This window comes from Urocitellus parryii, chromosome X (genome assembly GCF_045843805.1).
Source record: "Urocitellus parryii isolate mUroPar1 chromosome X, mUroPar1.hap1, whole genome shotgun sequence".
Lineage (NCBI taxonomy): Eukaryota > Metazoa > Chordata > Mammalia > Rodentia > Sciuridae > Urocitellus > Urocitellus parryii.
The window spans coordinates 90,626,104-90,653,880 of NC_135547.1; the positions used below are offsets into that span (position 1 = coordinate 90,626,104).

General features: G+C 49.2%; 1 protein-coding gene across 2 annotated transcripts; it reads right to left on the bottom strand.

The window, feature by feature from the left end:
* Nucleotides 1–189: 189 nt before the first annotated feature.
* Nucleotides 190–27,767, bottom strand: Cacna1f (calcium voltage-gated channel subunit alpha1 F). Of its 2 annotated transcripts, none has more exons than XM_026406682.2 (48): nucleotides 27,743–27,767; nucleotides 25,430–25,679; nucleotides 24,761–24,866; nucleotides 24,416–24,555; nucleotides 24,022–24,158; nucleotides 23,790–23,942; nucleotides 22,975–23,171; nucleotides 22,765–22,868; nucleotides 22,060–22,217; nucleotides 21,697–21,789; nucleotides 21,490–21,583; nucleotides 21,312–21,338; nucleotides 20,987–21,147; nucleotides 18,668–18,893; nucleotides 17,542–17,749; nucleotides 17,330–17,450; nucleotides 17,129–17,210; nucleotides 16,164–16,209; nucleotides 15,932–15,983; nucleotides 15,094–15,256; nucleotides 14,816–14,945; nucleotides 14,091–14,150; nucleotides 13,782–13,888; nucleotides 13,607–13,694; nucleotides 13,071–13,178; nucleotides 12,933–12,985; nucleotides 11,274–11,420; nucleotides 10,067–10,268; nucleotides 9,806–9,964; nucleotides 8,912–9,022; nucleotides 8,605–8,688; nucleotides 7,889–7,909; nucleotides 7,557–7,685; nucleotides 7,134–7,199; nucleotides 6,736–6,827; nucleotides 6,176–6,335; nucleotides 5,832–5,959; nucleotides 5,455–5,551; nucleotides 5,172–5,274; nucleotides 4,655–4,756; nucleotides 4,323–4,453; nucleotides 3,959–4,096; nucleotides 3,317–3,486; nucleotides 1,766–1,873; nucleotides 1,519–1,646; nucleotides 1,317–1,429; nucleotides 640–837; nucleotides 190–420 (listed from the first exon to the last, which is right to left on the bottom strand). In XM_026406682.2, exons 1-48 carry the CDS (start codon nucleotides 27,765–27,767, stop codon nucleotides 190–192), a joined length of 5,907 nt encoding a protein of 1,968 aa, XP_026262467.2. The 2 variants fall into 2 exon arrangements, with proteins under 2 accessions (XP_026262467.2, XP_026262466.2); XM_026406681.2 differs by having other exon boundaries at nucleotides 22,027–22,217.
* Nucleotides 27,768–27,777: the final 10 nt, after the last annotated feature.

Sequence of the window (27,777 nt, forward strand, 5' to 3'; positions counted from 1 at the left end):
GGAAATACCCATGTGTGGGCAGTGGCTCAGGGCTGGAACCAGGGATGGATGGATGCATAGGGACCTCTGGGCAGCTTCAGGCCCCTAGAAAAAAATACACCAAAGTATAGCAGTGTGTGGTCCATGCCTGTCTCCCTCTGGGGAGGGGAGGGCAGGAGGTTTATTGAGCAGTGGGGGAGGGATAAGTATTCAGAGGGCATGGACACAGGCCATTTCATCTCCCAGGTCCTCCTCATCAAAGCGGGAGAGGATGGACTCCTCATCACTATACAGTGAGCTGGTCCCCTGTGCCAACAGGTCACTAGCAGCACTGTCCATTTCATCCAGTGTCAGGCGACATGCATCTGCGATCTCCTTCTTGGCCAGGGCCACGAAGCGTGGGTCTCGGGCAAAGAGGCCTAGGCCTTCAGAGATGAGTACCTGAGGGCACATAGGTGGGATCAGTGTGACAGTGTATACAGAGGGGACTGTGGATTATATGATGTGCCCATGAGGACATATAGGGAAGTCAGTGGGGGACAGTGGTTGTACATTATGAAGAACATGCACAGCGCAACCTGGGAACCCCTTCCCCCCCTCCTCCAGGTTCTGCCACCTCCCTTTCCCCAGGCCTCTTGCCTATACCCCCTCTGTACTCACAGCCTCCACCAAACTGTCAGCACTGCCTCTCTTGCCATGGCTGGGGTCCGAGCGAGATCCAGGCACATGCAGACAGGTAAAGGTACGCAGTGGACCACTGGATTTGCCGAGGTATCCCTCCCCTGCTGCACCCTCCTCCACCAACAGCAGTGGGGCGTATAGGAGCCGACCCCTCCGAGGAGGGGTTGCCCAGGAACCCTGGACCAGAATAAATATCAGAGGTGCAGAGATTGATGGGTGACCATGAGGGTCTAGGACTCACTCCTGTGAATGCTGTCCTCCTCCCCCAACACACAACTGGAGTCAAAATGAATGGGTGTAAATTATTTATGTGTTTATTTGAAGTGCCATGCAGGGGGACAGGGCCTTGAGCATGCTAGGCAAGTGTTCTACCATCGAGCCACATCTCCAGCCCCAGAATTGAGTTTATGTCAGAGCCTAAGATTGTCTCTGTCACTTACTAGCTATATGATCTTGGATGAATACATTCCTTTGGGCCTATTTCCTTATCTGTAAACTGGGGGTAGTGTTACACACCTCACAAGTTCAGTGAGAATTATGTGCATTCCTCCATGAATGCCCTGTTCAGAAAGTCCTGACATGCAGTGTATTTGATAAGTTCAGTCCAGGCTGCTCCCACTCTTTCAGACCCAGGACCCCCTCCTCCCTTGCCTCACCTGAGCCCTGCTGGGCCCTGTGTTTCGCCCCCGATGATAGGTGCCTGGGATGGGTAAATCTTCACAACTGCCCTGGCGCTGCAGACACTGGATGGTGAAGGAGGGCTTCCGGCCTGAGGGTTAAGAACAATGGCATTCTTTCCCTGGCTTGCTCTTCTGCTGGACCTTGGGGGGTGGCCCTAGAGTCCATTCCCACTCTTACCTGCAGGAGTGGGGGGCAGCAGACGTCTGCGTGGTGCATTGTGCCCATTTACATATCTCTGGGGTTGGTGAGGTGGCAGAAGGGCTGGGTGTGGGGGAGCCTCTCTCTGCTCATCCAGATAAGAGAGCCTGTGCAGAAGGGGGAGATGGAGGTGAATCCATGTCTGGAACTTGGAGATGGAGTAACAACAGTCCTGCCCTCTCCCCCACAGCTCATGGGCTCATCCAACGTGATACGGCCAGTGTACCGGTCAGGGATTTCCTCTTCCTCAACTTGCTTGTTTTGCTCTTTAGTTTCCTTGGGCTGAGAACTTCCTTCTTCTGGGATGGTGAACATGAAAACCCCAGAGCTTCTCCTGGGAAAAGTGAGGCATATTTGGTAGACCAGATACTCCCAAATATGTGGCTCTGAGTCCTTGGCTACTATTATACCATGCCCCATCTTCTATACAAATATTGGGCTTAACACTTAAATGAAAATTCATATAACATAAAATTTATTATTATTATTATTATTCTAAGGATAGAATCCAGCATCTTGTACATGCTAGACAAATGCTCTATAACTGAGAATTGAGTGCTTTACCCCAGCCCTTTTTATTTTATGTTATTTATTTATTTATTTATTTATTTTTGATACCTAGGATTGAACCCAGGGTTGCTTAACCACTGAGCCACATCCACAGCTCTTTTTACTTTTTATTTTGAGACAGGGTCTCACTAAATTGCTTAGGGCTTCACTAAGTTGCTGAGTCTGGCTTGGAACTTGTGATCCTCCTGCCTTACCCTTCTAGGCTGCTGGGATTAAAGGCATGTACCACTGCATTGGTCTCTGTTATTCATTTTAACATGAACACAGGTTTACTTTTAAAAAAATATTTATTTTTTAGTTTTAGGTGGACAAAATATCTTTATTGTATTTTTCTGTGGTGCTGAGGATTGAACTCAGTGCCTCATACATGCTAGGCAAGCGCTCTACCACTGAGCCACAATGCCAGCCCCCAGGCTTACGTTTTAATACATATTTGTCTCATTAGAAGGATCCCAAATTTTTTTTTTTTAAATCAAAGTTGGTCTCTTGAAAGGATAAGTTCAACACAGGAGCCAGGATTATGTTGGGGGAAGTAAAAACTGGGCACTTGACATGTATGACTTCATTTCATCCTTTCATTACCCCTATGGAGTAGATGCTGTTATCATCACCATTTTGGAATTGAGGAATTGAGGATCCAAAATGAAATGATTAGGGGCTAGGGTTGTAGCCCAGTGGCAGAGCACTTGGCTAGCACATGTAAGGCACTGGGTTTGATCCTCAGAACCACATAAAAGAAATAAATACAACACATTTTTTTTTAAATGAAATGATTAGCCCAAGGTGTCACTTAGCAAGTGACAGAGTTAGGATTTGAACTAAAACCTATTTAGTTCCACATCAAGTGATTTTTGTATTAAACCTTTACACTGCCTTTCTCTTTTTGAGCGGGGTACCAGGGATTGAATTCAGGGGTACTCCATCACTGAGCCACACCCCCAGCCCTATTTTGTATTTTATTTAGACACAGGGTCTCACTTGCTTAGTACTTCACTTTTGCTAAGGCTGGATTTGAACTCATGATCCTCCTGCCTTAGCCCCCAGAGCTGCTGGGTGCCTTTCTCATATGACTCTCTTATTATTCCCTCTTCCCACCTGAGCCCTTGAAACATCTCCACCCTCTCCAGATTTCTACTCAAAGGTCTCTGGGTCCTCATGCTGCGCCCCTGCCTTCCTTCACCATTTTCTCCCAGACACTTGACCTTACCTTTGGTTGTGGGATCCAGCTGGGTTCACACTGGGCTGTCCGGAATTGGAAGCCCTCCCATCATCATCACTGGGCCCAAGGGAAAGTGAATCTGGGTTTTTGCTTCCAACAGGCAGAGACACGGAAATTCTGGAATTCCTACGAGATGGGGGCTGGGACTCCATGGGGGCCTGTGGAGAGTCACAGGACTAAGTGTTGCATCAACGTTACAGCTAAATCAGTTGGTCATATAGTGTGTATCCCTCAGTGGTTTATAGGCTTCCCAGGGGCCAAATCTGGGTCCTGCCCTCCAACAGCCAATGGTAGGTACTGAATAAATATTTTTCCATCATGGAGGGGGCTCCTTTGGAGGGCTTTTTCCTAGAGAAGTGTCAAAGGCAATCAGGGGATTGGGGGAATATTATATGATCAAGAATTCCTGGGGGATGAAAATTAAAGGGAGATCAATAGAGGAAAGGGACCAGGGGGAGGGAGACAGCTAGGGAGGGGGAAATGCTGGTGAGGGGTATTGGCCAAATTATAATGTTATATTGTCTTGCATGTTCGAACATGTAACAGCAAATCCCACCATTATGTACAAAGTATAATGCACCAATAAAAAACATGGGAAAAATTCCTGGGGGAATGAAAAGCAGTTCTTACTTTGTATGTTTCTGGGTCCTTTTCAGCTTCTTCCTCTCCTTGCTGCCCCTCTTCCTCCTCCTCCCCTTCCTCATCTGTGTCACATGTGAGGGCCTGCCGGATCTCAGGACCCAAGTCCTGTAGGCTCCTCAGACCAGCCTATGGGGGTAGAAAAATAGGGAAGTGGGAAACTCAGGGTCTAAACTTCCCCTCCACAAGCCTGCTTCCCATGGTGGAGGAGTGAGTGTGTGAGTAGGAGCTCTCAGTCATCCTTGACCCTCTGTGGGGACCAGTGCCTCAGTTTCCACATCTGTGACATGGGTTTCATGAGAACAAGAGGGAGGTGAGCCTCAGCCTCAGCCACAGCAGACCCTGCCCTGAAGACCTGAAGGACAGAGGAGGTGCTGGAGGGGGCCTCAGTTCCTAATAGCCCCTTTTCTTTCCTCCTCCGGAATTTGCGGAAATAATCTTGGATCAGGAATGTGGCATAGAATTTGCCCACGGTGACTTCCTCCTCTGGAGACAAGGAAGAAAGGATAAAGTTACACAGGGTTGTCTCTCCCACCACTGCCTCCCCAATTCTTATCCACCAGCAAGGACCCCCACTTGTCCCAGGCCAGTGCTGGTTTTATGGTAGAAAGCAATCACCGGACACTTAAGCAATCCTCTGATGATTCAGTTGTCTGAGTTCAAGGAACTGGAGTGGGGACAGCTCACCATCTGGAGGGGGAATGATTTCATCCAATAGCTTCTGCTTTATCCGCTTCCAGATCTTTTTGATGACCATCCGCAGTTCCTGGTTGGCTTGCTCCAAGTTCCCTGCATTGGAGGAAGATGTGGGGCAGAGTAAATGGGAAGAGCTGCTCAGCACTGTTGGAGGGGGGAGGGCATCAGAAACTACTTTTTTTTTTTTCAGTACTGGGACTTGAGCCCAGGAGTGTTCTATCTCTGGAGCTATATCCCAAGAGCTTTTGTAAAATTTTATTTTGAGACAGGGTCTTGCTAAGTTGTACTGGCTGGCCTTGAATTTGCAGCCCTCCTGTCTCAGCCTCTCGAGTAGCTCCAGAAGCTTTGACTATAGCTGTGTGCTGGCCCCATTGTATGGGATGGACTAGGCCTGGAGATGCCAGAGCCACCCATTTTGAGGTTTGAAGTGGGGTTCATCACTCTATGAGTTTGGTCCCTGCACCCTCCCCAAGGACTCTCTCACTCCTGCCCCTGACCTCTCACACACCTTCTGTCTTGATCTTCAGGGATGTCCGCACCAGGGCAAAGAGTGTGGCATTGAATGTCACTGTCCCATCTGAATTGAGGGGCACGTTCATTGCTACAAGTCTCTGCAAACATCAGAGATATAGAACCCACTCTGAGAAAATGCCAAGTATTGCATGAATCTCTGGGGCTGAAACATTTGAGAATGTGACCAAACACATGTCCCCACCCAAGGCAGGTCCCTATCCCCACATGTGATGGACAGCCCTCCCAGAGGCCATGAGAGGGTGGGTAGGTGCACAGACCTTGCAGGCCACGCGATGTGGGCACAGCTTCCCAAATCCTAGTGGGGGCTGGATGCGTCTCAGCAGGGCAACCACATCCAGGTGCTTGATGCGGCCCCTAGGACAGTTGTGGAGGTTCCCCTAGGTTGGTGATACCCTCTCTAGCTCTTCATCAAGACCCCACTGGCTCATCACTACATCCCCCTACCAACACCTCGAGGCTTTTTAGGGAAGAACTGGGGGACAGTTGGAGAGGGCAAAGGACGGGGGCAGTAGATAACTCAGGGCATCTATTGACTGGGTAGTGGGATGCATTGGTCAAAGGTTCTGGGACTATGGGACTATTGAGGGGAGTGCACTGTGCCCTAGGATTTTGGGTAAGGGGTTAGAAGGCATACTTGGCCCCAGGGTCATATTCAGACCAGATCCTCTTGAATTCATCAAGATGATGAGGGCCCAGGATGGACCAATCTCTGGTTAGATAATCAAAGTTGTCCATAATCACAGCCACAAAGAGATTTATGATCTGTGGGCCATTGAGCAAAGAGGGTTAGGTGAAGGGCAGGTCAGGGCTGTGGGAGGATTGTGGGAGGCTAGGGTGATCTTATACTGTCACTGGGTCACAAGTCCCCAAAGCTGAACTTACTGTCAGGCCAGCCCTCTCAAGATCTGAGTTGCCCACCTAATTTGGACATCTCTGGGCCCAAGGCAGTGCTGGTGATTTCAGGGAAATGGTTCTCACCAGGAAGGCACAGAGCATGAAGAAGCTGATAAAATAGGCTATGGCAAAATTGCTACCACAGGTAAACTCCTCGCCAGGGCCATAGTCAGACTCAGGGTCACACCGACTTCCAGGAAGGCTGGCAAGCATTATTTCCTGCCATGCCTCACCAGTGGCACACCTGAGGGGTCACACAGGGATGGAATCCTGAGAAGAGGCCATAAAATTGTGGCAAGTAGCATTGTGGGGAATTAGGAAGCGGGGAGATGACCCACTCCTCGCCAGGGGCTGCATCTGGCAGAGAGCATTTCATTGTTTTAGTGGCCAGCAAGGCCATGTTGATGACAGTCATCTTTGCATCTTACAGATGAGGGCACTGTAGACTAAGAAGGAGGTGCATCTTATTACTAGAAAAAGAATGGCTGCGACAAGAATATTCTAATAGACTCTTCAGTTCATGTCCAGAAAACATCTCAGGCTACATGGAGCCTCGTGCTGCCCTAGTATTTCCACAGCAAAGGAAGTCTGAGGACCACAGAGGATGTGGGGACCAAGGTGGCAGGGAAGTGGGAAGATGTCACCTGAACAGAAGCAGCACAGCCTGTGGAAATGTCTGGAAGTTGTTGTTTCGGTTGATTTGCGTGCCATCCTGAAGAGCCACCTTGCCAAACATCTGTGGGCACACAGGAGCAAGTTAGGGGGATAAGCCCATGTCCTCACACGTTCCCACCCAGTTCAGACCTTCCTATACCCAAATGATTCTCATAATCCTGACAAGCAAGCACTGTTGACCCCATTTCACATTATGTGTAGACTGACCTAGGGTCTGTTGATCTCATTTCACAGATGTGTAGACTGACCCAGGGTGATCTAGTTTTTCCATCTTACCACCCCCACTCCACTATGGGGCTATTCCTACCCAATTGTCCCCCTTCTGCAGAGAGGTGGCAAAGGGATGCTCCCTAGGGTCCCCACATACTTGCATGCCAATGACTGCATAGATGAAGAATATCATTGCTATGAGAAGAGCCACATAGGGCAAGGCCTGTGGGGATGGGGGAATAGATGCTTAGGTCCAGACAGAGAGCTATAAACTCCAGAATGCACTCCCTGCACCCAGCCATGTTTCCTGGGAGATGTAGTCCATCCTCAAAATGCTCAGGACTACCAGAGTTTCCCAAATATGGACATAGGATTAAATAGAGTAGGGTAAGGTCAGTGAGGCCAGGGGCATGTTGGGTATTGTGAGCACAGCTGGAGAACGCTAGAAAGCTGGGAACAGTTAGGTAGGAAGTGAGTATGGCAATTTTGGAGAGCTGGAGTTCTAAGGGTAATAAAGGGGCAGGCTGAGAGGAAAGGGGTTGGGTCAAGGTGTGGTTAAAGGGGTGGGATTGAGGATTACCTGGAAGGATTTGATGAATGTCCAGAGCAATGTGCGGATCCCTTCACCCTTACTGAGGAGCTTGACCAGTCGCATGACTCGGAAGAGGCGAAAGAAGGTGATCGAGATGCGAGAGCTGTCTTCAGAGCTCTGGGGATGGGGATGCCCAGTTTATACCAGCCCTAGTCACTTCCCTGTCTCATGTCTTCATCCTTCCAGCCCCCCAAACCCTCAGAAACTAGGCCCCAGAGTGGTCAGAGTTAGGGTTAGGGCTGGGGTTTCTAAGGACTCTTGGGAAAAAAGGGAGGGAGAGGGTAGAAAAGGAGAGTGTCCCTGTGGTGGTAGGGGGTTACCTCACCAAGATGGCCACCATTCTGGAGGAAGATATGGCCAAAACAGAGATGACAGAGATGATGAGATCATTGACCCCAAATGGATGAGGGGGAGAGGAGAGACATTGGAGCCAACGGAGGACATGATGGAATCAGTATTTTATGGAGATGATGGAGATGAGGACCAATGGATGACCCATTGAAGAAGCCAGTGATGGAGATGTGGAACCAGCCGCATCATCAGTTGAGGTGATAGAGTCATATAATTCCCGGCGGAGGAGATGATGGAGCCCATGTTGCAGTCATTGGTGATGACAGAGTCATGAATGAGCCAGTGATGGAAATGACAAAGTAGGTTGAGGAAATGGAGCCCATGGAGCCATCAGAAGGGATGATGAAGCCAAAGCCAAAGCCAAAGCCAATGGGCATGATGGAACCAATGGAGAGGAAGGTAGAGGCAAATAAAGAGGTGACAGAAGTAACAGGAAAGGCATTTTTAGGAGCTAATAGAGCCAGTGGAGAGGTTGCAAAATGGGTTAAGGGAGCATGTGGAGGGGGACTTTGGCTGAGTCCAACATGAACTCATTAAGAGAGAGAGCTAAATTCAGGAGTGCTCAATCCCCAGAGGTGGTGACAATGTAAGTGGGAGACACCTACCCATGTGAAGGAGGGCCCTGAGGTGGAGGTGGGGGAAGGTTTTTGGGGGAGAGTGGGTTCGTGCAAAGGCCAATCCTCACATTGACTTCAGTGACGGCGATGTCCACGACGCTGCCCACCACAATAAGAGCATCAAATGTGTTCCAGGCATCAGTAAAGTAATGCTGTAGACAGGAGGAAAGCAGTGTTCTGTCTTCTCTGAGCTAGCAGGGAAGGGTAGGGGGACACTGGCGAGGCAGAGCCTGGCTTGGGCCACAAGATGAGTCAACACCTGGATCCCTCTCACTACCTAGTCTATGACTCCCTACTTGCCCCCCCCAGCTCTGGAATGTGGTCCCTTCCCAAGGAATTCACCCACTTGGGGGTGGTTCTGGGGCTGAGGGGCACCTTTGGTTTGAAGGCGATGATTTTGAGCACCATCTCGATAGTGAAGAGTCCAGTGAACACCATGTTGAGGATATCCATCGCATAGTTGAAGGGAGCAGTCTGCTCATAGTGCTGGGGGAGAAAATCAGTGGGTGAAAGAGCCTAAGGCAAAGAATCCCCATTCCCAACCAAATTGTTCCTGATCTGGGCTAAAGTGAGTCTGGGGACATGGTAGCAATATGGGTTGGCCAAACCCCTGACACTGTCTGCTTCCTATTATGGATCCTAGAAAGCCCAATCTTTGATTCCTAGCTTTTCTAGCAGATGGGCAAGGCCAGTTCTGCTGACACATAAACATAAATCTGCTGATGGTTGAAAGCTTCTGTGAAAAATATTTTGCTCTCCATCAAAATGCTCAAATAAGGAGAGTTCTTTATCCTGCCTTGAATGTGGTTTTGATATCTGGAGCTATGGCAGCTGTGTTGTGACCATGAAGCAACAACCATAGGAATGAAAGTCACTTGCCAGGAATGGTGAAGTAGAAAGACAGATGGGGTCTAGGACTGTGATCAACAATAAGCAAACAACCTACCTCAATACTTCTCATGATGTGAGGTAATTACCATATTTCAGTGACTCTCTTTAGAATCTCTGAAACTGGTGTCATTTTATAACCAATGGCAACTTAAAATGGCCACGAATCATTGTTTTCACATTCATACAACTCTAAAATCAGAATACAATTTACAATTTTTGGCCTTAAAGAAATATGTCAAGTGTCTTGATAACTTGGGTCTCTGCCAGTTGGAGGATTTTTGTTATTTGTGGCCTAAAGTATTCCTAATGCTTCCCAGGGGATTGTGTGGAGAGGGTAGAAGCAGGTGCCTAGCATAGATCAAGATAGGGCATTCAGACCTGCATGGCTAGGGCAACTGTGTTGAGCAGGATGAGCAGGAACATGAGGTATTCAAAGGCAGCAGAGTTCACGGCAGCCCACACGCGATACTGATGTGGGTTCTTGGGGATGTATCTGCGGAGTGGCTGGGCCTTGAGGGCGTACTCCACACACTGGCGCTGCAAACCAATTTAGAGCATGAGTGAGCATGGGGGAGGAGTCCTAAGGCAAAGAGGGAGGGGTTCGTGGTCACCAGTAGGGGGTCCGGGATCAGAAGTCACCTGATTCTTGTCCAGCTCACAGTTTTGATACTCCTGCTCGCCCTGGGCACGGAAGGTGATAATGACAAAGCCCACAAAGATATTCATCATGAAGAACGCAATGATGATGATGTAGACAATGAAGAACACAGAGATCTCCACTCGGTAATTATAGATGGGGCCTCGGTTTTCTGCATGTGCATCGATGGCCTTATATAGCAGCCTGTGGGAGCCAGAGGAGAGTAGAGGCAGGGGAAGGTGAGGAGGTATCCTAGACCCCTCAGACCTGATCCAAGATCACCTATCCCAGATACAAGTGAATCTCCTGTCTGGTAACCCAAAAGTCCCTGAATCCCCAACCTAAACCCTTGGGACCACTATACATTCTCAGAGACCCCCACCAGGACCTCAAAAATTCTCAAATTCCTTATTCCACAGATCCCCATACAGCCCTTGGAAAAATTCCCATTCATCCTTTCAAAGACCCTCACCCCCCAAATTCCCATAGACCTCCAAATCCCCTTATCCAGCCACCTGAACACATCCATGTAGCTCACCAGAACTTCCCCTCAAAGCCCCTAAAGATCTTTAAATCCCCAATCCAATTATCAGGAATCCCCTGCCCCATTCCCCCTAGAAATCTCCAGTTAGTACACCCAAAGACCTGTGCAGCTTCCTAGAAATCCCTGAATTCCCTGCTCCACCTCCTTGGTGACCTTCTTTCCAATCTCCCCAGACCTCTAGTTAGTTCCTACCCAGTCCCTTCTAGATTCCTACTTAGTCCATCAGAGATCTCTACACAGTTCCTGGAGACTCCTCACCCAAGTACCCAAAGAACTGGCAGCCAGCTTCTGGGAGACCCCCCACCCCCAGTCCTTGGACACAACCACCAACCACCAGTCTTTAGAAAACCTTACCCAGATCTAGAAAAAAAAAAGACAACATAAAAATAGCAGGGAGAGCATTAGAGAAGAGGGGTAGGGGAGGAGAGGGTCAGGGAGGTTACAGGGGTGGAAATGATAAAGGAATGTTATATGCATGTGCAAACATCCCCAAATAAAGCTCATTATTTGTTCTGTATAAATAATATGAATTTAAAAACCCTATCCAGTCTTGAGAGACTTTCATCACATCCCCAAGTTATTGCAACCATTTCCAGGAGATCCCTATCGAATCCCCCAGAAAACCCTGCCTAGTTCCAAGCCATCCCTAGGGCCCCGCCTCTCACGCAGGCCAGCCTTCAAAGGTGGAGACAGTGAACAGGGCCATCATGGCTGAGAGGACATTGTCAAAGTTGAAATCACTGTTGACCCAGAGCCGCTCCCGGACCAGGGGTCGTGACACATCTCCATCAGGATAGACCAGGAAGGTGCCCCTGTGGATGAATGTTGCAGACATGCTAGGTGGGTAAGGAGGGTTGGAGATCTGTGGCAAAGGGTGTGGAGTCTCTAGAATGGAGGCAGCAGGCCATACTGGCAGAGTTTGACAGGCTGGGTTCAAATCCTATTCTTCCATTTCCTGGATAGGTGACTGGACATTGATCCTCTCTGTGCTTCTGTTTTCCCCATTTATGGAATGACGATAGTAACAGAACCCATTTCCTGGCTTGTCACAGGATTAAGCAAGTCAATAAATAAAATTCAGGGGGCTGGGGTTGTGGCCCAGTTTTAGAGCACCTGCCTAGTATGTGTGAGACACTGGGTTTGATTCTCAGCACCACATATAAATAGACTAAAAAAAGGTTCATCAACTACTAATAAAAATATTTTAAAAATAAAATAAAATTCAGATCTGGCTATAGTTGGTGCTCTATCAACCCCACCATCACCAGCCAGGGAAAAGTAACACTAACGTGGTTGTCAATGCTGGGTTTTTAGTGTAGTAACTTTATACCATGGCACACTTTCTTTTTTCCCTCCCCTCCCCTCCCCTCCCCTTTCTTTTCTTTTCGGCCTCAGGGATTGAACTACTCAGGGGCACTCAACCCCTGAGCCACATCCCAGCCCTTTTAATATTTTATTTAGAGACAAGGTCTCACCGAGTTGCTTAGGGCCTCGATAAGTTGCTGAGGCTGGGTTTGAACTCGTGATCCTCCTGCCCTAGCTTTCCAAGCTGCTAGGATTACAGGCATGTGCCACCACACCCAGCTACAACCACATTTTTAAAAAATCTCCATTTTTCAATTAAGCTAAAAGGGACTCATGAAGGTTAAGAAACATACCCAGCCCAGATCTCATGACATGGATTTGAACCAGGAATGTCTGGCTTTGCAGCCTACACTTTAATCCTCTATTCTCTCTCTCTCTCTCTCTCTCTCTCTCTCTCTCTCTCTCAGGGATTGAACCCAGCAGTGCTTAACCACTGAGCCACACCCCCAGCCCTCCTCCTTTATTTAAAAATTTGAGAAAGGGTCTTGCTGAATTGCTTAGGACCTTACTAAGATATTAAGGCTTGTTTTGAACTGGTGATCCTCCTGCCTCAGGCTCCAGAGCCGCTGGGATTACAGGTGTGCAGCACCATGTCCAGCATATAATCTATCTTCTAAAGGAGTCTCCAGATGGAAGCTGGAGGCTTGCAGCAGGGATGGGGATTGCTAGGAGATCTGGGATGTAATGGAATGTAGCTGACACTGGAGAACATGGAGGTTTGAGGGGGAAAATGGGGCAGCCTCTGAGGACTAGGTGATCTCTAAGGGCCTCTCAAGTTCTTGGAATGTATCTTGGGGCCTTAAGGAGTTTTGGGGGGTTTGGAGGTCTTAAGGAATTCTGGGAGTCTTTACAGTTCTCAGGAGGAGGCTCTAGGGGTTTCAGAGACCTTGGTGAAGTCTAGGGACCTCTATGGCTTTCAGGAGGGGTTCTGGGGTCCCTGGAGGGCTGAAGACACTCACTTGCATTCTTTGGGGGTGTGTTTGGCCTCGTCGGTACAACTGTAGAATTTTCCCTGTAGAGAGAACATCTGTTAATCAGGTTTGTGTTTCACCCACTGCCCTGACTTCTGCCCACCCTCCCTCCAGCATTTCTCCCACCTTGAAGAGCTGCACACCAATGCAGGCGAACATGAATTGCAGGAGCGTGGTGACAATCATGATGTTCCCGATGGTCCGGATGGCCACAAACACACACTGTACCACGTGCTGCAGGCACCCATGCATATGGCTGATGGATACCGCAGGCCACAGTAACCATGGGGTGGGGACTCTGGTGATAGATGCAGCTTGGGGACTTTGAACAGGCACATGTGATTGCAAATCAGGGATATGTGGCCAGAAACACGCGGAGAAAAGACAGTGATGTGGGCTAGGGCTGTGTGGGCACCAATCAAGAATATCTGCCAGGCAGGTATATTTGGCTACATGTCAGGGACCTGAACTAGGGAAATGCAGCCACTGCTAAGGAACGCATGGTCATTTGTAAGGAACATGGGTCAGGTCATATGATCAGTAGTCAAGGATTATGACTGCACAGTTATACATCAGTGCAAATGGTCAGCTTGATCAGTGTCCCTGGCTCCAGAGACAGGGAAAGGGCCTGGGCCCTGTGGGCTTGGGTAAGGTGGGCTTACCTTGAGTCCCTTGGCCCTATTGATGGCTCGGAGGGGCCTCAGTACCCGGAGTACTCGCAGTATCTTCACCACGGAGATGGCGCTGGAGCTGGGAAGGGGGCAGTTCTCAGGCCCTGAATTGGGCCTGGCTCTGGCTCTGAAAGGAATGGGGTAGGCAGGGGGAGGTGTCACTTACTGGATGCCAAAAGAGATGAGGGACACACTGACCACCAGTAGATCCAACAGATTGAACCAGCTACGGCAGAAGGAGCCACGGTGCAAGAAGGCCCCAAACACTGTCATCTGGGAACCAGAGGAGAGTGGGCTAGATGTCAGACCTGGAGATAGTTGGGGGAATGAGGGGACGGGGACCAGAGAGGTACACTTTTGGGGATGGGTAGGAAAAAAGATTAGAGGCTGGCTAGAACCATAGGCGCTGGGCTGAGAGAGCAGGTAAGAAGGATGCTGGGGTAACTTAGGGTATGGCTGGGGGTCCATTAGTCACCTTTAGTAAAATCTCCACAGTAAAAATGGAGGTGAAGGCATAATCGAAGTACCCTAGAATCTGGGAAGTGAGAAAGAGGGGGAGCCACTGAATCATGTGTAAGTTTTGTTCTCCTGCTGGGCACAGTGGTGCACCCTTGTCATCCCAGCGTCTTGAGAGGCTGAGGCAGGAGGATCACGAGTTCAAAGCCAGCCTCAGCAACTTAGTGAGGCCCTAAGCAACTTAGCAAGACCCTGTCTCTAAATAAAATACAAAATAGGGCTGAGGATGTGGCTCAGTGCTTAAGTGGGTATAAAAAAAAAACAAGTTTTGTTCTCCTTCCTCTATTTCTCTCTATCATTATTATCATCACCAAGTCAAAAGGGTTGGCCATCAGACAGACTAGGGTTCAAATTCCGACTCCTCTGCCTCAACCCAGCTTATATGAGGGTTCAAATTCAGACTAGAGTTCAATTTCGGACTCCTCTGCCTCAACCCAGCTTACACGAGTGCCCTTGGCTTGCTTCCTTTCCCTGATCACAGCTCCCCTCCACCCCAGTTAAAAACTGATCCCCCGCCTGGCCTTCCTCAGATGTGCTGCACACATAGTAACTTCTGGCACTGCTGTAGCTGCCACCATGAATCCTCATTCTCAGCCAATTAGAGGTTTTCTCCCTGACATCCCTTGGGAGAGTCCCCTCCCTCGGCCTGCCACCTCGAGATATGGAGGCCCCTCTGAGCCTCACGTGGTTGCGGAAGGAGTGGGCGCGGATGGGGTCTTCGGCGGCCAGGGACACACTGCTGAGGATGATGAACACCAGGATCAGATTGGTGAAGATATGATGGTGGATGAGGGTGTGACAGGCCTTCCTCAGCCTGGGGAGCAGGAAAAGGGCTGTGGTCAGAACCCAGGATCACAGAAACAGGCAGGAAAGCCTGAGAGGTACATCTTTGTCCCACTCCTGCTTTGACAGCTCCATGGCTCACCACCTGCCCCAACCCCAAGGCCACTCCCAGTGCTCACGGGTTGGTTTGGCTGAGGCAGAAGAATGCACTGCCTTCTGGGATGGGCATCACCTTCTCCTTGGGTACAACTTCCTGCAGGAGTTCCTCATGCCCTGCACCTGCTTCCTCTTCTTCTTCTTCTTCTTCTTCTTCCTCATCCTCTTCCTCTTCCTCCTCCACGCCTGGCATTTGGAAAAAGAGCATAAGAGAAAATTCATTAAGAAAATTGATGTAAAGTGCCTGGAACAGTGTTTGTCCCATGGCAAGATTTTTCCATTTTCTCTGCCAGAATGTCAACTCTGCAGGAAATTATTTATTTACTTTTTTTTTTTAGTACCAGGGATTGAACTCCAGGGCATTGAACCACTGAGCCACATCTCTTTTGTAATTTATTTAGAGACAGGGTCTCATTAAGTTGCTTAGAGCCTCGCTAAATTGCTGAGGCTGGCTTTGAACTCATGATCTTCCTGCCTTGGCCTCCTGGGCCACTGGGATTACAGGTGTGTGCCAATGCGCACAGCAGGGAAGGGATCTTAGTCCATTTTGTTCACTGCTGTATGTCTAGTGGGACAAGGCAGGGGCTCAGTGAGTGTGTATTGAGTGAACATTTGTGTCTGTGTGTGTGTGTGTGTGTATTTTATAAAAAAGGCTCTGAAAAGTTCTGCAGTAAAACAAAAGGTCTTTTTCTCTTCTTTAACCTCAATGTTCCCCAATATTGTTGGCCACACTCCAAGTCCATTCCTTTCAGGATGATCTTGGAAAAGGCCACTACCTGGAGAGGAGAGCATCAGGAGTTGGGAGCTCTGTGCCTGGGCTCTTTCCCCAAGATCTCACACCAGGTCCCACTGCCTACTTGCCTGCTTCTTCAGTCTTTGTACCTTCCTGTTCCTCATTTTCTCCACCAGGCACCTGGGGACAGGAAGCTGAGAGTCAGTGATAGTGGGGAGGACAACAGAGGATGGATACAGAAGGCATGGATAAGATGTGATAAAGGGGGAATGAACAGGCAGAGGGTGGCAATTAGTCACTCACACAGGCACGTATGGGTGGTAGTGGGAGGTGTGGCCAGCACCCAGGCTTCTAACTCACCAATATTCCATTCTCTTTTGGGACACTCTCCTCACTGCTCTTCTCCCTGTGTGAGGAAATAGGGGGTGACTCTCATGGATGGCAGCACATAGACAAGTCTGGGGAGGGTCACTGTAAATACTGCAGACCTTTCTTGGATCCCCCAGAACCTCCCTGATTAGGCTCAACCCCCACATTCTGTACTCACAACAGCCAGAAGGAGCCTGTCTGCTTGCAGCCTTCCCATGTTTCCATTACCAAGAGCTAAGGCCAAAGTCTTACCTTGACCCAGAATGCCCTCTCTCTGGCCCCTCTCTCCTCTTTACTATTCGACTTCACCCCCTACCACTCTCCTCCCTGCCCACCAGTGGGTGATTATTTGTTGGTTCGTTTGTTCGTTTGCAGTGCTGGGAATGGAACCCAGGGCCCCACATAAGCTAAGCAAGCTTTAAACCACTGAGCTATGGCCCCAGCCCTGGTATTTTGTTTTAAAAGTGCTAACAACATTTGCACTTGCTGTTCCCTTGCCTTAATACTCCTTCCCCAGATATTTGCACAGCTTACTCCCTCACTTCATTCAGGTCCTTGTATAAATGTCACCACCTCTTAGAGCCCTCCCTTGACTATCCCAACCAAAATAGCAATCTTGGTTTCTCTTTATCCCTTCATCTGCTCTTTTTCTTTATTACTTATTAATATATACTCAAGTTATACTACATATTCATGTGTTTTGCTTGCAACTAGGAGGCCAGCTCCATAAAAGGTCTACCTTGACCCCTGCTGTCTCCGTGGCATCTGCATCAGAGCTGCGCACAAAGTAGGTGCTTAATAAATGCATGTAGAATGCATGAGCCCTGACAGTTTGCATCTGGAGGTGAGGATTACCAGGGACACAGGAGGCATCTCTAGTGATACTGGTTGTATGCGGGGGTTCGTAGTCAGGCATCTCAGGGAGTGGCTGTCTTGGGGGTGGAGCCAGACCTCACCTGCTCTTGTCCGTGGCAGTGCCTGCATCCCCGCTGGCCAGGTTATCCACAGCAATGGCAAGAAACACATTCAACAGGATGTCTAGTGTGAGCTCAGGCTGCAAAGGCAGAGAAGCAGCCTACCTACAGACCACCCAGGTCCCCCTATCTATCCTTAGGCCCCAGGCCCCAACACCCGGGCCCCCAAAGCTTCCAGGATACAGTTGCCGCAGATGAAGAGGATGATGAAATAGACGCACACCAGCATCCCTGGGAAGAAGGGGCCACCATACGCCATGATACCATCATACATGACCACGTTCCAGTCCTCACCTGTCAGGATCTGGGGGTGGGATGTCACCATGAAGCTCTTGGGACCCCCTCCAACTCCAGGATTTCCCCAACCCACTTATCCTAAGGTGTCCTGGCCCCACCTGAAAAACAGTGAGCAGTGCCTGGGGGAAGGTGTCAAAGGTGCTCCGCTTGGTTTGGGTCTGGTCAAAGTTGAACTTGCCCCCAAACAGCTGCATGCCAAGCAGGGAGAAGATGATGATAAAGAGGAAGAGGAGCAGCAGTAAGGATGCAATAGATTTCATGGAATTGAGCAGGGATGCCACCAGGTTGCTCAGAGATGCCCAGTGCCTGTGGCAGAGATAGAAAGGGGCAGGGTGGATACCACGTTTTCTGAAGAGTCAGGAGCCAGGGTGGGGCTCCAGCTTGGGATGCGTTGGGGCCATTTGGTGGAAATGATTTTGGAATTGGGGTGTGGCGAGAGTAAGAAATGAGGGGAAAGCTGAGCTTGGGGTTAGGGTTGGCATTAGGGCTGCTATTGGGAGATGAGGTAGGGATGGAGGTGTAGGTGGGGATTGGTGAAGCTAAAGTTGGGTTTCAGGTTGGGACTGGGATGGGGGAGGGGACTGGGGACATTTGGGACTGGAGATGGAGCAGGGGATAAGCTTGTGGTGGGGGTTGGGACAGGAGAAGGGATGGGGAGGGGATTGTGGCTAGGGCAGGGAATGGGTCTGTACTTGGGAAAAGGGTGATGATTAGGGGTTAGGGATGTGGGGGTTTTGTTTGAAGATTGAGGATAGCACTATACTTGGTGGTTAATGATGGGGCTGAGGCTGGGACATGGGGCTGGCTTTGGTACTGGATGTTAGTATTGTAAACATACCATGAACAATGAATGGTGGGGGCTGGAGTTAGAGATGGAGTTATGGTCTGGGATGGGGTGGGGATGGAATTTAGTTTGAGAACGAATATGGAGTTGACTTTGGAAATGAACTTGGGGATGATGTTAGAATAGGAGTTGAGGTTGAGGAAGGGGATAGGAATGAAAGGGATACTCTTCCCAGTGCAGTCAAATCTCCATAAAGGCAGGGACTTGGGTCTACTTTGATTCCTGATGTGTACATAGGGACCAGAAGTGTGCCCAGCATGCAATAGGTGCTTAATGGGTGTTTTTTGAATAAATGGTGATGCAGATGAGATTATCGTTGGAGTTGGGATATGAGTTGTCTGGGCTGTTTATGGGACTCCAGTCTTCCTCCATATGCATACCTGGTGACCTTAAAGATCCTGAGGAGACGCACACATCGAAGCACTGAGATGCCGAGAGGCTGCATGGCACCCACTTCCACCAAGGTGGTCTCCAGGATGCCCCCACAGACCACAAAGCAGTCAAAGCGGTTGAAGAAGGAGGCGACATAGACAGAGGGGCCCAGACCATACAGCTTAAGAAGCATCTCCACAGTGAACAGGCAGAGCAGAACTTTGTTGGCATACTCTGTGGGGACAGAGACATGGTGATTGGGCTGGCTGGATTCCTTAGAGACATATGGAGAGTAATCCTGAGTTAGCTACTATCAGGCCAGGTGCAGGCTGGGGGTGAGATTTTTGAGGAGTAGTAAGGCTGGGGTGAAGAGCAGGAAAATGCCAATTCAAGGGTAGTGCTAGCACCTAAGGTTTACTATTTTTTTAAAATTGTCTAATTTTAATTTTTTTAGTTATAGATGGACACAATATCTTTATTTTGTTTATTTATATTTTTGTATGGTGCTGAGGATCGAACCCAGTGCCTCACACGCTCGAGGCAACTGCTCTGCCACTGAGCCACAACCCCAGGCCTGTCTAATTTTTTTAAAATAGTTTTTTAGTTGTAGATAGACACAATACCATTACTTTATCTATTTTTATGTGGTGCTGAGGATTGAGCTCAGTGCTTCACACATGCTGGGTAAATGCTCTACCATTGAGCTACCCCTCCAACCCCAGGCTTTACTATTTTTGTTTTGTTTTTATTTTGTATTGTTTTGGCACTGTGGATGAACCCCAGGGGTTCATGCATGCTAAGCACATGTGTAGCTCTACCATTAAGTGACACCCTCAGCCAAAACTCTAGCATTTAGTTGGGGTTGGATAGGATCTGTAAACTGAGTATGATGGCACATGCCTGTAATGCCAGCTGTTTGGGAGGCTGAGGTAGGAGGATTGCAGGTTCAAAGCCAGCCTCAGCAGCTTAGTGAGACTGTAAGCAACCTAATGAGAACTGATCTCAAAATAAAGAAATAAAGTTGAGCACAGTGGTGCATGCCTGTAAACCCAGAGGCTTGGGAGGTGGAGGCAGGAAGACTATGAGTTCAAAGCCAGCCTCAGCAAAAAGTGAGTCGTTAAGCAACTTGGTGAGACCCTGTCTCTAAATAATATACAACATAGGGCTGGGGATATGGCTCAGTGGTCAAGTGCCCCTGAGTTCAATCTTCTGGTACCCCTCCAAAAATGAAAATAAATAAATAAATAAATAAATAAATAAATAAATAAATAAAAGGGCTGGGGGTGTGGCTCAGTGGTTAAGCACCCTTAGGTTTAATTCCTGGTAGAGGAAAAAAAAAAAAACAGAAGTGGGATCTATAGTCAGCCATTCAGTTTATGTGGGCCACACAATGTTCTAAGAACATTTTATTTTAACTCATTTAATCATCCCTATAATTCTAGGCTGTGTATACTATCATTATCTCTATTTTGTGGGTAGAGAAATAGAGGCACAGTGGGATTTACTTGTCCACACAGTGTGGTATTAAGATTCTGGATTCTGCCAGTGTGGAAATGCATGCCTGTAATCTCAGCTACATAGGAGGCTGAGGCAGGAAGATTGCAAGTTTAAGGGCAGCCAAGGCAACATAGTGAGAGACTGTCTCAAAATAAAATAAAAAGGGCTAGGGGTGTAGCTCAGTGGGAGGGCATGCCTGGATTCAATCCCCTGTATTGGAAAAATAAAACAAACAACCCAAGATTCTGGGGCCAGGCTGCCTGTGTTCTAATCCTGGCTCTGCTACTCACTAGCTGAGTTTATGGATTAGATGCTTGACTTTCAGTACCCTGGTGATTAGTACCCTGTGCCTCAGAACTTAACTTGTACAAGGTTGTGGTGGAGAGTTGCTATATGTCAAGAGAACAGAGCTTGATGCACACAGCAAGCATCACATAAGTGTAAGCTACAGGCAGAATGGTACAAGATAAGGTTTCTGTGTTTATCTGGCCAGGAAGGCACTGTCTGAGGCTCCCTAGAGACCCTTAATTTGAGCTGGATATGGTGGCACAAACCTGGAACCCCAGCAGCTCAGGAGGCTGAGGCACAGGAGGATTGTGAGTTGTGACCAGCCTCAGCAAATTAACAAGGTCCTAAGCAACTTAGTGTGACCTTGTCTCAAGAAAAAAAAGATAAAGATAAAGAAAAAAGGTGGGGGTCTGGGGATGTGGCTTAGTGGTAAATCACCCATGGGTTCAAATCCTGGTACCAAAAAAAAAAAAAAAATTCTGGATTTGAACTTCTGCGATGGAGGGACCTGGGGGGAGAGAGTTGGCAGGCTGGGTGCGCACCCTGGATCCGGGTGAGCCAAACAGGCTGGCCATGGTGCTCTGAGGCGATCGTCAGCGTGTTGAGGAAGACGAGCAGCAACACAGCCCAGTAGCAGGCATTGGACTTCACAGCCTTCCGGCAGTGTGCCCGGAGCCCCCGGTTGGCTCTTCGAAAGCGGCGGCTGGTGGGGGAAGGTCAAGATCCCACTGCTGTGATAGCCTCCCTAACCCAGGGGTGGGGGCTGATGCGGGAGCCCAGAGGTCATGGAGGGCTTGGAGGTAGGGGAGGTCTTGGGAGGTCTCCAAGTCATGGGGTCAGATAGTTATACATTTTTTCCCAACTCACCAGACGCTGGTTTTCATGATCTTGTTTCTGGAAAAGAGATAGGAGGTAGTTGTCATAAAGGACTGGCAAGGAGTCAGCAGATGGGGCTGGAGGTCAAGGTTTGAGGCTAGCCTAAGGACTAAGGTTAGGGTCTAGTGTGGGCACCAGGCTGTCAGGGTCAAGTGCTGGGGGCTCTTACAGGCAGCGTGCACAGCTGGCCAGAGCTCCTTCTTCCTCCTCCTCCTCAGCTGGGGTTTCTGCCATTGAGCCAGTGTCACTGGCTGGGAGGCTGGCTGTGGGCAAAGTAAAGAAAAAAGTCAGGATCCAAAGACCCTATGTCCCACCTCTCCTCTGCCAGCCCACCTGTCCTGGCCCTGCCCCCAGCCCAGCATGGCTGGATCCCCACCGTGGCTGCTGGTAGAGTGTGTGGAGTGAGTGGAATGACTGAACCAGCGTAGACGTCCACGCCTCCTATTGGTCAGCTCTGCCAGATGTGGCCCTGTGGGAACAGAGAGGACAGTTGGGGTGGACAGTCTAGGGGCAGAGTTAGGCCCATGTCTGGGGGAGGGGACATTATGTGGAGTCTGTATCTGAGGCTGGGTCTAGATTTTTGTATCCTCAACCAGCACTGAGGACTGGTCCTAGAAAAGTTGCAGGTTGGGACTGTATCTCAGGAGGGTGGACCACATCTGAGGCATGAATAGAGCAGGGAATGAGCTAGATTGAAGTTGCCTACGATTGCCAGCCCGGCCCTCTTCAGCCATAGAACCAAAGTTGCCATCTGCTGAGGGGTCCTCGAGATCCAGCTCCTCAGCCTGTGTAATCCAATCCAGGTAACCCCGCAAGTCCTCTTCCATCTGCTGCTTCTCCCGAAGCTTCTGGAAATCACCTCGTGCTTTTGCCTTCTCTCTCTCCTTGGAGAACTCCCTGAGGGAAGAGGGTGAGGAAGCCCCCCAGACCCCTTGCGTTCACCATTCTAGCCACATTTCCTTCCTAGCTGTTCTTTCAATATGCCAAGCATATTCTAGCTTTTGCACTAGCTGTTCCTGTTGTTTGGAATGCTCTTCCCTCAGATAGCCATATGGCCCACTCCCTTATCTGTCACACATTTTTACTCAGATAACAACTTCTCAACCAGGCCTGTCCTGATGTCTCTATTTCTAATTGCAAGATCTTCCTATTCCTATATTTTTCTTTCCATAGCATATGTTGTGTGTGTGCACATATAATGTATACACACTTCTTTATCATGTATTTTGCTGTTGTCTGCCCCTGCCCTTCAGAATGTAATATGCAGAAAGGCAGGGGTTTTCAAGTCTTGTTCCATTCCTATAATGTGCCTCCCACACAGTAGATATTTAAGACTGAGTGAATGAAGGAGCATTTCAGATGGGTTTTGCAGGACACTTAAGAGTTTGCCAGCATGACAAATGAGTCAAGGGTTGGAGAAGAGCAATATGTTTAGGCCTCTCACCCACTCAGGACACCAAGCACAAGGTTGAGGACGAAGAAGGACCCAAAGATGACCAGGCTCACGAAGTACAGCCAGGGTAGCTCATGCCCCATAGCATCCTGCATCTGCGAAGAGAGCATACTTTCCTCAGGGTATGCAGACATACCCATCTGAGCTTGGGGAGGAAGGGCCGGTTCAGCCTTGGAGCTGTGTGCCTCCTGTCCACCTCACCCAGTAGAGGACATCAGTCCAGCCTTCCATGGTGATGCATTGGAAGACTGTCAGCATGGCGAAGAAGAAGTTGTCAAAGTTGGTGATGCCACCATTGGGCCCTGGCCAGCGTCCTCGACACTCGGTCTGGTTCAGAGTGCATGCACGCCCAGAGCCTGAAGATGCACAGGGTGACGGGTCCTCTTCTGCTTCCACATCTACGGGAAGACTGGAATTTGTCACTATGAAGCATGCCCACCTGCTCACCAGGAAACTCTGGAGCCCCTGAGACTCAGGGGCTCTAGATTCTTCTTAGGCAAGGGCAACCCCTTGCTCCCCTTGCTTTGTGGGATCCTGCATTCTGAACCACTGGGGAGTTGTGTGTCCCACTAACTGGGATCTGGGGAAGTTGGACTGTAAATTCGGGATAGGGACTCATAAATAACCGGGAGGCATGAGCCTGGATGTGGCATCTGGTACATCTGGGAGACCCTCTTGAGAAGAGAGTTGAATAAAGGCTTGGGCTTGGATCCCTATGAAAGGGCTTAAGCTCGTAGAGCCAGTGGTGGAAGATGACATCTTAACCATGGGACAGGGCTTTGCTGTGTGGGTAGAGTCTTGTGATGGGGCACAGCTATTACTAAGGGAGAGGTTGGAGTTAGAGACTTAGGGCACAGTCTTAAATATATAGGGGTGTGGCTTGGTTATCCAGGGAAGGAGCCTGAGTCTGGGGGTGGAGTCTGATGAATCTGACTGGATTTCCATGAGAACAAGACACAAGGCTTAAGAGCAAAGGAGGGAGCCTGTCCTGTCCGAGGAGGGGTGGGCGGGCTAACCAGATCCGAGGAAGTAGCAGGTTTTGTGCATGCGTCCAAGAAACAGCTCCAGTCCGATGATGGCATAAATGATAATGACGAAGAGCACGAGCAGTGCGATGTGCAGCAGCGGCACCAGCGCCTTCATGATTGAATTGAGCACTATGTGCAGGCCTGCGGGGAGGGAGAGGAGGGTTTAGCCCAGCCCCAACCCCACCTCCCCACCTTCAACCCGGAGGGGTGTACCACTTACTGGGGACGCCAGACACCAGTCTCAGTGGCCGCAGCACCCGAAACGCCCTCAATGCCTTCACATCAAAGCCTCCTGGCTTTGTATGCGGGGCTTCGCCTGGCCGCCCGGATCCCTGCTCCAGTAGCACACTGAACAGCCTGATGGGAAGAACGGGACAGGGAGGTGGGGGTCAGATCTTGGAAGCCCCCTCCACCCCTCCCTTCTCGCCAGTAAAGCACAAGTCCTAAAAAATGGTAATGCACATGAGTTTTAAATATGTTAATAAATCCGACTGTGGTTGCCAAATAGGGACGGTCTGAATTAGTCGCTTTCTCGAGTCCGGAATTCAAAGGGCTTAGGGTCAGCAATGCGAACTAGGGTGGGGTGCCTCCCCCACCGCAGCGAAGATGCGCACCCGACGACGACGATGATGAAGTCCAGGAGGTTCCAGCCATTGCGGATGTAGGCGCTGGGGTGGAGCACCAGCCCATAGGCCACAATCTTGAGCACTGTCTCCACGGTGAAAATCACCAGAAATACGTATTCCACCTGCTCCTGGGGGCGGAGTCGGGGCGGGGTGGGAAGTCGGGGAGTTATTTGGGGGCGGGGCCTGTCGAGATGGGTTTGGGGGAAGGGATGCTTAACTCGCACGGAGGGTGGGGCTGGGTGAGTCAGAGAGGGAAGAGACCTGACCCAAAGGCTTGAGGTGTGACTCTCCCAGGGCTGTATTTGGCTGGGGACAGGGCAAGGCAGGCCTCACCAGGTTATGGTTGGCAGTGTTGGAGTCGTCCTCAGGGAAGGGGATGTAGACTCCCAGGGCCACGCAGTTGGCAAAGATCGTCAGCAGGATGAGGATGTCAAAGGGCCTCAGGTGGACACAGTCAAGGACCCAGACAGAGCAGCACTGGAATCCCCACACTCCTTTAGGGCTCTCCCACCCAGTGCTGACTCTTGACTTCAAGGTGTCTGGTTCTGACATTCTCAACCTCCTCCGCTCTGACCAAGATCTTGACTTTGACCCCCTGCCCCACAGAAACTTATATCATACCAACTCTTACTTTGATTCAGTCCTTGACTCTGTTTGAAAGGTAGAGGGTACCTGGGATTGAACTCAGGGGCACTCGACCACTGAGCCACATCCCCATTTCTATTTTGTATTTTATTTAGAGACAGGGTCTCACTGAGTTGCTTAGTGCCTCATCCTCCTGAGCTGCTGGGATTACAGGCATGCACCACCACACTCAGCAGTCCTTGACTCTTGACCCGTGGTCACTATTACCTTTATGGAGGAGTCCCCCTCTAATCTAGTTCTTGACCTTGATCCTTGATGACCTTGACCCTCCTCAGTTCCCCCATCTGATTCGATGCTTGACTCTTGGTACCCTGGTGACCCTTACCTCTAAGCCTTATGCCTGTCCTTCCAGGATACTTCCACTCCACAATGCTGATGCAGGACCGCCGAAGGGGATTGGCCAGGGTGAGGCAGAATAGCGCACGGGGTGACCGCTGGGCACTGGCCACTGCCACTGTCTTGTGCTTGTTGTGCTGGGCCTTTCGCCTAGGGGTACCCAGGCCCGAAGCCCCACCGGTATCACCTTCCACGACTGGAGGTCCAGGGCAAATCCCCCAATCGGGACCAGGGCCTGTCCCATTGGCTGGACTGGGGTCTGGGGTGGTATCTGTGTAGAGAGAGTCAGGGAAGTGTAGAGGGGTAGAGTATTCGGACAATTATAGACACCTCCTACATGATCCCATCCCTTTGTTTGAAGAAAGGAGAGGACATGTAAAATTAGAGAGTTGGGGCTACTCAAGTTAAGTATTGTGGATAAGAATTAGCGTTGGGATTAAGATTAAACAGAGACATGAGGTGGGAGGGAAAGGGAGAGAAAAGGGATATTGCATGGAAATGGAAGGAGACCCTCATTGTTATACAAAATTACATATAAGAGGTTGTGAGGGGAATGGGAAAATAAACAAGGAGAGAAATGAATTACAGTAGATGGGGTAGAGAGAGAAGATGGGAGGGGAGGGGAGGGGGGATAGTTGAGGATAGGAAAGGTAGCAGAATACAACAGTCACTAATATGGCATTATGTAAAAATGTGGATGTGTAACCAATGTGATTCTGCAATCTGTATTTGGGGTAAAAATGGGAGTTCATAACTCACTTGAAACTAATGTATGAAATATGATATGTCAAGAGCTTTGAAATGTTTTGAACAACCAATAAAAAAATCTATCAAAAAAAAAAAAAAAAAAAAAGAAGGGGCTGGGGATGTGGCTCAAGCTCGCCTAGCGTGCGTGCGGCCTGGGTTCGATCCTCAGCACCACATACAAACGAAGATGTTGTGTCTGCCGAGAACTAAGAAAAAATAAATATTAAAAAAATTCTCTCTCTCTCTCTCTCTCTCTCTCTCTCTCTCTCTCTCTGTCCTCCTCTCTCTCTCACTCTCTCTTTAAAAAAAAAAAGAAAAGAAACAATAAAAAAAAAGATTGGAGGTAGAGTGAGAATTTACAGGGGAAGGCTTCCAAGTGAAGTAGGGTTTAACTGAGGAGAGACTTTAAATTGTCATGAGGTGGGCTTCAGTTTAAAGCTGGAGGCAAATTTAAAGTTAAATTTGAGTTGTAGATCTTGGATCAGGTTGGGGTTAGGTTTAAATACAGGAGTGGAGCTTGGCGGACATTTAGGGTTAGGACTGGATATTTGAATGAGTTTGAATTAGAATTGGGATCAGGGTTAGGGTCGAAGATGAGCTTTGAGCAGGGTTTGAGTTTTGCATTGGGGTTTTTAGCTAAGGTCATTTTCAATTGCCATGGCCCTATTTCAGCCTCTGAGGGGTAGTAAGTAGGCCTGGTTAAGATCCCCAGCTTTGGAGGAAATAAACAGTCTGAGTTTAAATCCCGCCTCTACCATTTGGTAGCTATGTGTTGCCTTGGGCAAATAAGATAATCCCTCTGACCTCAATTTTTCTTATCTGTATAATGGGATGACAATAAGGGTACCTGCATTGTACAGGTGGCCTGAGGGTAAAGTGAGTTCAGCATTCAGAAGAATGCCTGAGGTGTAGTATCATTCCATTTTGCAGAAGAGGGAATCAAGGGAAAGAGGTTAAGTGACTTAATGAAGCTGCAGAATCAGGAGTCAAACCCAGGCAGTCTGACTCCAGAGCTCTTGAAGTTTAGCACCCACCGTCAGATGTGTATTCTTGCTCTATATTTGTTTAGTCTTTTTTTTAAAAGATCTATACACTTTCTGTAAAGTCATAGATTATACTCACTAACAGTACTGGCATCTAGGGGTTGCAGTTGAGGTTAGGTGGCTTCAGAGTTCATAGGGGGTCTGCAACCAGAGTGGGGGTTTGCATTCTAATGGGTTTGCATTTTGGTTAATAAGGTTTGTGTTAGGATTCAGTTTGGGGCTGGATTTGCAGGTAGAGTTGAGTGGGCTCTAGAACAGGGGTCAGGGTGAGGATTGAGGCTGGATTTAATTTGAGAACTAAAGGTATGGAATGGGGCTGGGAGGCCAAGGGGCAGCATCTGGGTCAGGCTGAGGGTCTGGGCTCAGGTGGTGAAGAGGTTGTATTTAGGGCCTGCTGGGATGGGAATAGGGAAACATGGTTTTGGTCCCCCCAGAGGTTTCCAGGGATAGGGTTCAGGTTGGCAGTTGTTGGGTCAGAGGGGTGAGGGCAGAGCATAGCTCAGGCTTGCTCCAAGGGTCTGCAAGGGTAGTCAGCTCCTCTCACCTTTTCCAACTTCAGATTCCGACATCCTCCTCTGG